At 39.7% G+C, this 14,380-nt stretch overlaps 1 protein-coding gene across 1 annotated transcript in view; it reads right to left on the bottom strand.

Annotated features, from left to right (window-relative positions):
• Positions 1–773: 773 nt before the first annotated feature.
• cacna1ba (calcium channel, voltage-dependent, N type, alpha 1B subunit, a) overlaps positions 774–14,380 on the bottom strand; it is a 621,742-nt gene continuing 608,135 nt past the window's right edge. Inside the window, exons 48-50 of the mRNA XM_068012672.1 lie at positions 12,414–12,630; positions 8,490–8,713; positions 774–5,374 (exon numbers count right to left, since the gene is read on the bottom strand). Coding sequence (XP_067868773.1) covers positions 4,814–5,374; positions 8,490–8,713; positions 12,414–12,630 — 1,002 coding nt within the window. The 3' untranslated portion in view covers positions 774–4,813. The remainder of the gene's footprint in view (positions 5,375–8,489; positions 8,714–12,413; positions 12,631–14,380) is intronic.

The raw sequence follows: 14,380 nt of genomic DNA, 5'->3' as shown, positions 1-14,380 counted from the left end.
GGAGAAAACTGTAGTGAAAAAAGGGTATCCTTTTCCAAAGTGTTCACTAACAGGAGAAACCATACTCACTGGAAACATCCAAATGCCTACTCCAAGTCAACCATCAGTGCATGCAGTGCTTCGATTCTGAATGCAAATGTTTAGAAATTGGTTGCATTGCCTGAGATCGATATATGGTAGCTTTCTCATCTAACGTGTAATAGAAGAATAACGGGAATTGAGTAATGTCAGAAGTCTACACTAACCTGTGACACAATAATCACTCACTGCACTGACAGTATTACCTGCAGTATGTGTGGGAAAGTATGATCCAGGATTGTAATTACAATGTTTTGGAATAATATGAAGTGACAGATGGCACTACGGTCAACATGGGACGCTTTAATATTTTTACCTTTGTAACTTTATATACACAACAGACATCTTAGTAACATTGAAATGGCCAACATTTTATCACGGTGAGTTGACGACATAAATGTCAAGGTCATTTGGAATGGCGAACAATGAACACATTGTGCTGAGTGCAAACATGGATGGAAAGTGTGACATTTGAGGTGTGAACAGGAAAATAACACGCACGTTCTGATGTCAGAATGTGCAAAGTACAAGGTTTATTTTTCAGAAAACACAGGGGGATATAGTATTCTCTATATATTATAATACTGTATTTTCACCCACATTACCAGAGTGACCTCCAGTGTGTTGGAGTGCCCTCGGTCCTTGACTTCAGGCATTACAACATGCTAATGGTCACTCTCACTGGGAACCACAGTTTACATGCAGCAGACTCCTTTCCAGATTGATCCCTGACAAGCTTTCCTTTTACATTTTTTTTTTAAATATGCTGACATCTACCATTGAAATACCTTTGATAAGATCATGCTTGTCTTCAGAGCAGCTGTTCTTGAACAACACTGATTTGATCTTAACAGGGTTCAACTGAACAAACAGAACGCTTATACATTTAATTGTTTTACAATATTAATTACTTCTTAAAAGGCCTACGTCATCAGGATTGTTTGTGGCTTACAAGCCAGAAACTTCTGTGAAAATTGTTTTGAAATCATTGTATCCATTCATTGATGCTGCTCAGGTCACAGCCAATATCGGCAGATCAAAGTCTGCCATTTCCTTTCACCATAGACATTTTGTTGACTGTTTCAAAAGATTTAAGAGCAATATTTTTCTCTGTTAGCTACTTTTAGTGAGAAGACAGACAGGAGTATAAAGCACTCAGCATCACCTTATACTCACATCCAGTATTTTGGTAAAATTGGCAAAATGAGGAACCTAGACTTCCATACAAAGATCACATTTTGGAAACAGTCAAAATATTATTCCATATTTTCCAAAAAATTGACTTTCCCAAACCATCTGTGATACCAAATGGTTCGTGTTTGCCACGAGTACACTGCCAGAGATAAATATGTTGCTACGGTAACCACCAGTTAAGCCCTTCCCTCAAGATGACACAGCCCCTTTAAAATGACAACTCAACCCTAACTATTCTTAGGAATGCTCAAAAGACCACTTGCCATTAGAATTGTTCTTTTTACCCGAAGAAGCAAAAAATTTTTAGGTGGGTTTGTGATTACACCAAATTCAAGTAGCCTTTGAGAAACGATGGTGCAGTTATGTCCAGGAAATTCATTGTTTGCTGTGGTAGGCAGCATATTACTTTGCAACGAATTTACAACAGTTTTTTTTTCAACAAGCTTTATTTAGTCAATCATGCATGGACAAAAAAAAAGACTTATTCAAACATTCCAAAAAATTCCATGTTTTCTTTTTGGTTAGCCACTTCCCATGCAGGAAGTTTTTCTTGTAGACAGGAAGTGATATAAAAAGACTAGCAGAGCAAAAGGTTAATGCAATATTCAAGCTCAGGGCATGACATGCATTTTCTGTCAGTCGCATAAAACAAAAAGTAACTGGTGCGTAACAATATTGTGTCCCAATTATAATTAGGGTTGTGTTCTTTTTGATACAAGTGCAAACCATCATTAAAAGACATAAGAACAGCTCAGCAAATGCATCTTTATATAGTTTCAAAACATTCATACATTCTTAACATATTAGTTAATGCAACAAAGCCAGTTAACATTTTTTTTAAGGATTTGCAGAAGTCTTGTTTAAAAATTGTGCAAATTAGAAAAACATGAAGCATGTGAAATTTTCCTTCTAAGTTTTATTTTAATTCAAGGACTCTGCCTCATACAAAATGTAACTGTAGAAACTGCAGAAGTTCAAAGTTTGGCTAATAAATATCAATCAGGCAGCAAACTAGTCAATCACAGGACCTTATTAGCTCCGGTCATGTTGCATGGTTGGAACTCATTAACTTTCCCAACACTGTTTTATATATAAAGTTATCGCAACAAACTCCCAAATTTATAAATGTTTTATCTTTCCCTTGTTAAAAATGAACAGCTGATGAATACATCGTTATCAAAAGAGTGGTACCAAGATAAACAATATTCCATGCACACACTTTTATCACATGCTAACATTACTTCATCAAAGTACAACCACGAATAAACTGAACTCTGGATGTGAAAATAGTTTGGGTATATCTTGAGTTTGGCAACCTACTGTAAATTGATGAAGGGAAGGAGTGCAGTTTGGTTAAAAGGTGCTTAAGCTGCACACAAAAAAGGTGGAGAGGCCACAGGTAACAGTTTGACAGTGAACTGGCAAGAGTTTCCATTTTTAATTTATTAGTTTTTGTTTGCTTGTTTACCCACAGCAGCCCACAATACTGAACTGGGACAAAGTGATTTTAAATAAGAGTGTTGACACTTTTGTGTACTGTTGTTATACATAAAAAGGGAGATATTTTCCTTACACTCCCTCACAATCAACCTCTGACGTCACACCACAAACTGTCATTTCCAAAAGTATGGGAGAGTTTACCTTTTAAAAAACAATCCAATCCTTCTGCACAGATGTAAGTTCTATAATTAATGAGTACAATTGGTGCATGCATTATTCACAATGTAAGTTTGACTTTAAAATGTCCTGCTAAACGTTCCAGGAACAATTTTATCATTAATATATATTTCCCCCACCCACCCAATAATTGTTTTTCTTTAAAATTTCAAATAATCGTTGTGCCTTTGTCATAAGGAAATCTATAAAACATTTGGTCACAATCGTGCTGAAGCCTGAAACAGGAGAATCCAGCAGATACAGCTACAGAAAGGATGATTTTCTTTTTTGCCTGACAAATATCAACTTGTTGCATAGCCCTCTTGACAAACACTCGGATCATCCTCTGTAACCCATTTCATTGTTTGATTCTTCAAAGTGCACATTTTGTAGGCGATTTCCAACGTTAATTTTTTTTTGAAAAGACTTACATTACAACGGCAACAGCAATGTTTTCCCATGTATCCTTACAACATAGAAACTGTACACCATAAAACATGTGCTCATAACCTCCACAACCAAGTTTATAAGACTGGACATGCACTGTGAATTTTAAAGACAGCAGACATAATGCTGTACTGGTTCACACATTGTTTCAGCACTGATCTTTCTGTTTTAACTTCTGAAAAGGTTAAAGCCAAGATTTGCTCATCAACACCAAATAAAGTTTTTTGGCTTTATGTTTCAAATGTTATTTTTGCAACATGTCATTACTAATTTCAAGTCCGGTTAACAAGAAACCATTTATAGATATTTTGATTTAAACCACTAACTTCTCTCACCTATGCTTTTCAGCCATACCTCCCAGGGTCCCCACTTACCAGTTAAGATGCACTGAAGCAAGAGGCTACATCTTCACTTATGAGATATTTAAAAGGTTAGGCACTTGGAATTCAACAGCTGGAGCAATAAATACAAAGAGTGGAATGACGTCAGGCTAACTCTTTACATACAAATCCCTACTTTTTGTACACTTTACAAAAAACAAATGAATGCTATGAAGTCTTTATGACTATGTAAGGCTATTTATCGGCAATTTAATAGAATCAGGATCACGGATCATGTTATCGCTATGGTGAATGAAAATAAAGCAAAAATGGAAATAAACAGATCAACAAAATTATTAAACAATGTGTGATAAGCAGCACACTGAAAGGCCTCGGGACCTGAAGAAATGGTGCCAGCAACTCCACAACTTAAAAGTGAACATGTTGTGAAACTTCTTGGTGTAGATGAGAACAATGCAGAGACATGTGGAGACATAGTGCAGTATTAGAGCAGAATTTGTTTACTGGCTCCATTCAAGACATTATTTTTCTCTGATATTAACATCAAGTCCTACATTTAAAAGGTTTTGCTGTCTGTGTTAGTCTCTCGATATGCATTAAAATATCTTATCCCGCCCCTTTTGTTTATTCCCCCTCTGGTATTCAAAGTCTGTGATGAAAGCAGAGTTACCTTCTCACAACCTGTATCATAAAGAGGCAATTTCATTCACCTCTTGTTCCATGGTTCACAAGAGCAGGCTACTGTATTTCATCAGTTTTTTTTCACTTTTATGTCTATATTTATATAATAAATTTGGCATCTGTTGTTTTCTGAAATAGCCAATGTAGGGATAGATAGAAAAACAGATGTTTTCTAGAATGAAACAGTCTTTTGTTTTCTTCACTTCAAGTGAACAATTTTTCACTTGCAAATTCAGTGCAAAAACAAGCTGAAGCAACTCTTAAAAAAAATCAGACTACTGGAACAATTTCCAGTTTCTAAATCCCCATGAATGCTGCATATTAATATACACTCTGAGCTCTGACAGAACACCCTGCAGATGATAAAACTCATCATATTAATGCATAATCTGTAAGAGTCTCGCTAGACTGCCACGCTAGCACCAATCGTCTTCATCTGTTTCGCGGTAATATTTCCGCTCTCCTGCGCCCGTCCCAGGGCCTGTGCTCATGCCCAGGTTGCAGTGGTAACCGTTCGGGACTCTGCGGCTTTGGTGAGATTGAGATATGAAAGATGAGACGCAAGAAGTCCTTGGGGACCTGCCCGTAGTCGTGGCAACAGCCACCTCAAAGGTCAGAGTCTCTTCTGGCAGTGTCTGGCCATCGCTGCTGCAACTTTCGTGGTGTCCCAAGTAAGGATCCGAGCCAATGCGCATCACCATCGATTGTCTGCTCTCGCTGCTAGAGTAAGGGTGGTTCTGGGACTCGCTGCGCAGCAAAGTGTTGTGTTCTGACCATCCGCGGCTGAGTCTCCCTGGGGGAGTTGGGGGTAAGATGCTGTGCAGGTTACTGAACTGAGCCGGAGATGAGTTTGCAGTTTTGTAGGTGATGCTGGGGCGCGGTGTTAGAGGTGTCTGCGGAAGCTGCCGTCGACCACGACACGGGGTGCTAGTGCCAGAGACTGACTGCAGCGGGCTGCCATTAACCGAACCACTGCCCTAGATGAAAATTGGAACAAAGCAATTCAAAAAACAAAAGAACAGACACACGGAAAACAAAAACGGCAACAGAAAAGGACATAAAGTCACAAGAAAGAAGAAATAATGCAAAAAGTTCAGATGAGCACCAAAAAGGGAAAGTAAAATATGAGGCAAAATACACAGAGATGTAGAGAGAATTGGGGGAAAAATGATTATCATGAGTGGCAAAATCAACTATTGAAAAAGTAGGTAAATAGTTAGCAGTATTAGGTATTAAGCATATATGATAAAACCCTAGACAAGATTGATAAATAGTGTGCAGAAGTAGTTAGTTGAGGGATCACAATTTCATTGGTGCACTATTTAAAGAATATTCATTGAGGACATTTTGAAGGAACAGTTGATACAATTAAATCATAGTTTAAAGGTGTTACTTTCATTGGATGAAAGTTGTTAAAATACAGTACATTATTTTCTGTGCAACACTGAGATATAAATTCCTATGGAGACATATGCCTTAGAATTTCACACTACCTATGAGTATTAGTGAAAACATTGCTGTTAATGTAAGCAACGTATACGTGCTAAACATTAGTGAACATAGAGGTATACATACTATAGAATGATGTGAGAAACATAAAAAATAGGAGCAGGAGTAGGCCATACGGTCCCTCAAGGCTGCTCTGCCATTTAATAAAATCATACAATCAAAGAAAGTTTAAGGCTCAGAAAGAGGCCACTTGGCCCATTGTGTCTGTTTTGGCCAAAAATCGATCCACCTATTCTACTCCCACCTTCCAGCAGTTGGTCTGTAACCCTGCAGATAATGGCATTTGAGGTGCATATCCACACTCCTTTTGAATGAGTTGAGGGTCTCTGCCTCAACTACCCTTTCAGGTAGTGAGTTCCGGCCCCCCACCACCCTCTAGGTGAAAACGTTTTTCCTCATCTCCCCTCTAATTTTTCGACCAATCACTTTAAATCTATGCCCCCTAGTCACTGACCTCTCTGCTAAGGTGAATAGACCCTTCACCTCCCCTCTATCTATTCATGGCTGATCCTCGACCTCAACTCCACTTTCTCACCCATTCCCCATAATCCCTTGATTCCACAGAGTCCAAAAATCTATCGATCTCGGCCTTGAATATACTCAATGACTGAGCATTCTCTGGGGAGGGAATTTATCTGTAAACTCAAACCAGGAGTTAAGAGATAGTAAGACATGGAGTAATGTTCTCCTAATATGGTGGGATACAGAAGATTTGATATCTTTTCCCATTAGGGTAAGATTTTGGTGTGAAAATGCAATCTCTGACAGAGGAAGCTAATGGTGTCTTCATTCGATTTTGAAAGAGTAATGTCCAGTTTTGTTTTAGGATATTTGGAAATTGCTTTTCTGATCCAAACCATTCATACTAAACCCATTATGCTTACTTTGTATTCATTTATTAAAAGTCAGTTCTTGTGGATCACAATTGCTCTTACTTTTGATCTGCAAGTTACACTTCTATGCCATTACCCAAGATAACGACTCCCTAAAATATGTTACAATAAATAAAAACAGAAAATGCTGGAAATACGCAGCAGGTCAGGCAGCCTCTGTGGAGGTAGAAACAGTGTTACTGTTTCAGGTTACAGATGCTGTATGACCTGCTGAGCATTTCCAGCATTTTCTGTATTTATTTTTGATTTCCAGCATCCACAGTGTTTTGCTTCTGCCCCAAAATATGTTCGTGTCTGAAGAGCGATTGAATTTTCAAATGATCTTGATGTAGCATTTATGGCAAGTCAAACATTTCTAACCTTTCAGCCATTTGCTGAAAATATTCACAACAGCATCAGAATCTACTGAGAAATGTATATCTTTGGGTTATGAACTTATGCAACAAATTCTGAGGTAGTTTTGTGTAATTGAACTCAATAGCTTGGACTGCGAATCATAATGCAAGTAACTAGTTCAAGAAAATGGTAAGTGCTGGTACTGAGTTACAATGAACAAAGGATCATAAATCAATATTAATATTTTAAGAATTTAGGATTCAATAAAGTATCACCTTTATGCTCTAAGTAAAATACTTCCCACCAAAATCTTTAATGCACAGCAGCCAGGAATATGCACCTAGCAGAAATTTCAGTATGAAGATGCCAACATTTCAGCAATTTGCCATATGTTTTCAACTGCATCAGAATCAAATGACAAATGCTGAATGTTACCATTGACTTCCAGGTAGTCCTTTAAGGGAACAAAATAATCTGGTTTACTGAAAATTTTGTGCAAATATTAAACAACAAATACTATCCTTGACCGCAAATTACCTCTAAATCCTTTCACATTAACACTTTGTTTTTTCCTTAATAGTACCTGTTCTCTAGTGTTTTTCATGACCATGACAAGTGACCTTGTTGTCATGCAAGAATTACGGGCATCACCAGTCTGATGATGCCATACAATTCCATGGCATCATACAAAAGTTCCCCACTACTTATGTACCCAGTCTCAACCAGGCAATTTGAAGGGTGGTGCCAAGCAAAGCTAAGATGCTTCCATTCATGGAGGGAAAGAAAATCAGGATAGCAAGACTCAACCTAGGCCACACGTCTGTTATTAACCAGCTCAAGAGCAGCACTGACCAAGGTCTAGGGCCAGGATCCTGGAGAAGAAGAATTTCAAGTTGTTATAGCAAACCAGCAGATCTATATAACCAGAACAGCACTGATACAGATGTTAGAGAGAAGAGCAAAATATTTTGCACACATTAAAGAAACCGAACATTTCTAATGATACTTTGTTGTGACCTGCCTCACATTCCCCCTCTGCTTTACTCTATCCACTTGATACCATTTCAAATACTTATGTAAAAGCAAAAATGAGTTTCTAATTTCAAATCTCTCTTCATATTCAATATTTCAGAATAGAAATAAGAAATAACTAGAATTTAAATTTGAAGAGTTCGCCAGAATATCAATATATGTAATACTACATGTCGACAACAAAAGGAATTTTCGCCTCTTTAGCCCCTAATTTAACAGTTGATTTAAAAAAAAAACTTTCTCTTTCTCATCAATTAATTACGATTTAAATAGATCTTTCAGATGCCAGTGAGACACCCTGGCATTGCTAATTTCTTCTCACCTGTCTGTGGAGGCTATGGTCTGGGCCTGTACTAGGAGATGCTGACCGGCTGTGATCACTTGACTTGGGCTGTTGGGGCTCCCGACTGCCATATCGGTCGCAGGAGTAGTAACGTTGCTTCTCATTGGAGGATGGAGGTTTCCGCTCTTGTGACCTACCTCGCACACGCTCCTTTGATGATTGGTCCTTTTGGCGAGCTACAGAACTGAGGTTGTCCATTTGGTCTACAAGCAACATCATTATATAGAGTATTACACGTATGTAAATGGAACCTTTGAGAAGTATGTTCCTTACAAGCAGCATTAATACACTTTAGTGCTGGCTGAAAATACCACAGGCAGAATATGCAATAGTAAATATAAACACTATCCATTGAATAATGTAGCCATGCAATACTTTCAATTAGCAATGAATGAAACATATCAGCATCTGTCTTTTGATCAACATATGAAACTGAGGCCCTATCTGCCCTGTAAAATGGCACTATTTTGAAGAAAAGCCGAAGAGTTCTCTTCAGTGTCCTGACCCATATTTATCCCTCTACCAACAACGCTAATACACATTAGCTGGTAATTATCACATTGATGTTTCTGGGACCGTGCTGTGCGCACGTTTCCTAAACTGTACCAGTGACTATACTTCTAAAGTATTTCATTGGTTGTAAAGCCTTTTGGGATGTCCGAGGTTGAGAAAGGTACTACATAAATGCAATCTTTATTTTTATTTCTGCAAAGGTATGGAATCAGACTATATAACTGACATGCATCAGATATGGGGTGGGGGGGTGGGGGGTAGGGTACAGGATAAGGGACGTTTTTTTTCCAATCTGTAACCTTTTTTGAGTTATGAACCCAACATCACACAATTCTCATAAAGGATCATCAACAAGGTTCCGATCCAGCTCTCTTAAAAGTGCTCAAAGTGCTCAACAAATGCTGGAGTCACATCTGCTGAGCCCACAGGACTTGTTCCAGTTCTTTGATCAGTTATCTTTCAATTTGCTGAAGCAAACTCTTCTAATTTGTGGAGCTATGAGAAACCATAAAACTGGAACATGTTTTTCATTATATTGGCATTAGCTTGGTGGTTCTGTGGGGTTACAGGTCATCCCACATTGCAATTGAACAGGGGGCCATGTCTGAATTTTCCATGCAACCAGCTTCCAGTTGTCACTATCCCTTCAACAGCAGCAGACGCCAGACATCGCCCTCTTTTTTTTTTGGATCCTTTGGCTCCTGCTTGCATAAATCCTCCTATTATTATGGAGAACCATTGATGATCCAGTCAGCTTTCCATACTCAATTATTTTACTGAAAACAGCAATATTATTCTTGCAGACGAGAGGGATTTTCCAGCTGGCAGAAATTCAGTTTGCATTTTGATTATTTATTTCCCTTCCTTAGGCCCAATGCTCCAATCTTTGCCAAGGCCTTTTCCAACAATTCTATGTAATGACCCCCAAGGGAGAGGGAGAATCGTGCTGCTTTAACTGCTTTATCATTTCCTCAACTCTAACACGTGGAAATGGAAGCATTCAACCTCCATTCACTGCCTCCCTGTAATGACGTAATGAGAAACTGAGCACTGTCAAGCACCAAATGGCAGTGAGTGGTGGGTGATTTTGTATCCAACTTGTCCACATTGCAATGCATAGGAAGGATTTTTTTTAATGAAACCGAGAATAATGAATAGCTTAAACACAAACAAGAAATGCTGGAAATACTCAGCAGGTCTGCCAGCATCTGTGGGGAGAAAAGCAGAGTTAACGTTTCAGGTCAGTGACCTATCATTAGAACAGGGTCACTGACCTGAAACGTTAACTCTGCTTCTCTCTCCACAGATGCTGGCAGACCTGCTGAGTATTTCCAGCATTTCTTGTTTGTGTTTCAGATTTCCAGCATCTGCAGTATTTTGCTTTAATAAAGAATAGCTTATTCATATTTGTAATTGAATGCATGAAAATTATAAGCCTTCACACCCTGTCACTCTCTGGCTTATAGAAGTTAATGTGTTTTAAGTAATAGTATTATCTCCAGCATAGCATGGCATTCTTGGACAGCTAACAGCCATATTTTACATGGGTTACTTTACTTTTATACTTTGCTTATTTAGCTTGCTATCAGTTATTGTGCAGGACCCTCTCCGGTGGAATATATTGGGCTGGATTTACCTTTCTCAATAGCGGTGAACACGGTGACGTTCGCTGCTATTGAGGGACGCAACGGCATTGCAACTTCGAATGATCTGACTTACATTGAAATCCTAAAGTTGCAGTGTGCCTCAATGGACTCTGGAGGAGCCCACATTGATCGTCCTGCCATTCCGTTTCTTAAAGTGGTAAAGACCAGTAGTTCAAGAATTTAGTCTATTTGCCCATAACCCTGAAAGAAGTTTTCGAAACTGTTATAAAAATTTTAAAGTTTATAACAGTTTTAAAAAGTGTCATTACTGTTTTTAAATATTTAAAATCATAATTTAAAAAACTCATCTGTCACTGAGCTGAAGACTGACCTCAAGGGGCGTGTCTTTAGCTGATAATGTCACTGGGGATGTGGTTTCACCAGTAAGAGTCACACTGGAAGAAATCACTATTTCTCTTGACACTAGCAGTTGGCAGGAAAAAAGACAGAAGCGCAAGGGGAGAGCCAACTGTGTAACAGCCCTGACAAACAATTTCTTCTGCAGCACCTGTGGAAGAGTCTGTCATTTTAATATTGGCCTTTACAGCCACTCCAGGCGCTGCTCCACAAACCACTGACCACTGCCAAGAGCTTACCCATTGTCTCGCGAGACAAGGAGGCCAAAGAAGAAGAAGAGGCTCTGCTGCAGCAAGAAGAGCAAGTTTTGGCTGCAATCACACCGATTTTTTTATGCAGTCAGCGGTGAACGCTGCCGCTTCACCACTAACAGGAAAATCCAGGTCATTACATATTTCTAGTCATATGTAGTGAGACATTAGCAATAGGCTTGTCTAATTTCAGCATGGACACCCAAAGCAGCAGAACTATCATTGAAAACTAAACAAGGTTAAGATGGTCTGAAGAGGTGCATGAACAAAACATGGCACACAATCCAGATCAGCACGGGGATTCATAGGAGGATCACCTGCTGCGGAGGGCAAAGACCCCTATAAGATGGTCGCTGATGATTTATTTTATATACATTAAGTTTCAGCTGTACTTTCATGTTATTCAACAATTTTCCAAAAGCTCTTCTCATATTAAGCAGCTGATATGAGAACCATTGTCATTTAGCAAATTGATAAAAGTCTCATTTGATTTGCTGTTGTTGTAAATTGACCTAAGAAACCAGGTGTCTGGCTGTCTTCAACTGGCAAGAACATCTATCATCTGAGGGAAGAATATCTTCAAATCATGTACATTTAAATATATGGGGTGAGGGGTGGGGGACAGAGATAGAGTGGGGTAATCGGTTTTCAAATCGTGCAACTGGGTGCAGAGAGATGGTCTCTGGCTGCTGCTGGTAATGGTCCTATCTGAAATGATTTTGGACAGTTTTAATCTCACTTTTAGTGCACTTTGCTTCAAATGTAGCATGGAAACCCAGCATAAAAATGCTTCTCATAAAGTACATGATGGTATTGGGAAAACACAACTGTGGTTCCAGTAGGACTTGTTTTTCTGATGTTGGGACTGTGACACATTGTCAGGGCAAAGTGGACAGAGTTTTACTCTCCATCAAACAGTACCATACCCAGCTTGGGAATGCTTGATGCAAACATTTGGTGCTGGTAATGTAAAGTGTTCCATTTGACAGCATTAATATTCCTCACATTTGATGAACGCAAGACTCATGAAATGAATTAAAAGTGACTAAACAAAAAAATCCTTGAATTTTCAAATTTCAGGCATCTCTCTCACAATTCTCAATTCTCTGAATCCTAAGGTGATCTCAATTAGTTACCTGTTTCTCCATCAGCATGTCTGCTGGGAGACCTCTCAAGTGAACGCTGTTTCTTCTCTTTTCTCCGATGGCAACGATGCTGATGGTGGTGATGATGATGAGGCGTTCGTTCTGGGATAACGCGCTCCAGAGAGTAATCAGGCAGATGCATTCCGTGAGATCGCTGTGGTGTCAGCGTAGAGACAGAACGCTTCATGGGGCTTGTGTCTGGAATTGGCTGTACACAAAGGGCATAACACCCAAGAATGTTAGAATGTCCAATTCTAGTAGAGACTCACTGCTGTTACAATGATAAAATCTTATTCTGGTGTTCTGTTGATAATAAATATACAGTGCCTTACTTAATGTCACATTAGTATTAAGAACTATGCTTAATAAAGAATTTATTAAGAAATAAAAAGCTGTTGCTTATGTCGATTCTAAATGCCATTCAATAAGCTTGATCAAGCTCTTTTTATGATTCTGAGCACCTGCAAATCTCCAACTGGATTTCCTTCAGTTGCATTGTGTAGTGGGATCATGAAGATATCCATGTGAACCTGTTAGCAGAAATACTGACCAGAGGAAATCTTCCTAGGATAATAGGATAATTAAGGACAGGAGGCCACGCAGGCTTGCTCCACCATTCAATTATATCATGGTTGACCTATACCTCAATTTTACTTTCCCATAGATCACTTGGTTCCATATCCTTTAGTACCCCATTGAACAAAAATCTGTCTATCTCATTCATTTAAACTCCAATTGTCCTAAGTATCCACAGCCTGTTAAAGGAGAGAGTTCAAAATTTCTACTACCCTGTGTGTGAAGAAGTGCTTCCTGATTGACCTAGATCTAATCTTAAGATTATGTTCCCTTGTTCCTGATGCCCCCACCAGAGGAAATAATTCATCCTTATCCACACTATCAAATTTTAACATTTTAAACATCTCAAACACCTGCATTTGTTTTTGATGTATCTTCATAGGTTGGAATGATGTGGCATAATGTAACAGACTCTACTGGGTATCCGGTTCTAAATATTGCTTCTAAATATTGGACACACGTGATCCCTGGGGATCCAAAACATCTTAAACCAAGTGAACTGAGTTAACAACGAAATTTCGCATTTCATGTTTCTGATAGACCTATTCAGTGCCTGTCCGATGCAATCCAGATCTTTACTTTGGTTGCATTTAAAAAAAAATAATTTTTAACTACACTTGAAAGGTTTTTGTATTATCAAACATCATTGCTGCAGCGAGTATTTCATGTACTGGTACTGTCCCAAGAATGCACCTCACAAACATACTAATGGTCTTTTTATGTGGTCCACTTACATTGTATTGTTAGAATAAATCAACTCATGGGCTGGATTTTACCGCAGGCAGATGGGACTTCACCACCGACGTAAAGGTTGGTGGCAAACCCACTTACACCTAGCCCAGGAATCTGTTCCGTATTTTACGTGTCCCCGGGTTTTAATTGTCCCGAGGCAGGATTTCACCCGCTTGAGGGAGGAAGTCCCGCCTCAGTCAGCTGCCAGCCAATCAGCGGGCCAGCAGCTCTTGCTCCCAGCAGCGCCACTGGGTACAGTGGCCACTGCTGGGACTGCAGCCCAGCCGATGCCAGGGAACCAGGAGTGAAGGTAAGTTGGGCTTGCCTCGCCTGGTGGCGGGGGGGGGCGCAGTGATCAGTTCTGGTGGCGAGGCAAGGGTAGTTGTCTGGGGGGAGGGAGGGCGTCTTAGGTTCCAGAAGTGGGTTCGGGGGCGGTCCTCAATCGGGCACCCTGTGCCTGACTGCTATGGCCACTTAAGGGCCTTGACTGGCCTCAGGCGGGCGGGCTGCTTTCACGCCCCCCCCTCACCCCCCGCCTGACCGGTGTAAAGTTGGCTGGAAGCAGGAGCAGGGCGGGAAGGCCTCCCGGAGCCTCCCGCTCAATTTTACTCCGCCACCAGCCAACCCACTGGGGCGGAGTAAAATTCGGC

This window comes from Heterodontus francisci, chromosome 32 (genome assembly GCF_036365525.1).
Source record: "Heterodontus francisci isolate sHetFra1 chromosome 32, sHetFra1.hap1, whole genome shotgun sequence".
Lineage (NCBI taxonomy): Eukaryota > Metazoa > Chordata > Chondrichthyes > Heterodontiformes > Heterodontidae > Heterodontus > Heterodontus francisci.
Note: the sequence above shows the minus strand (reverse complement) of the source record. Positions and strands in the feature narration are given on the sequence as shown.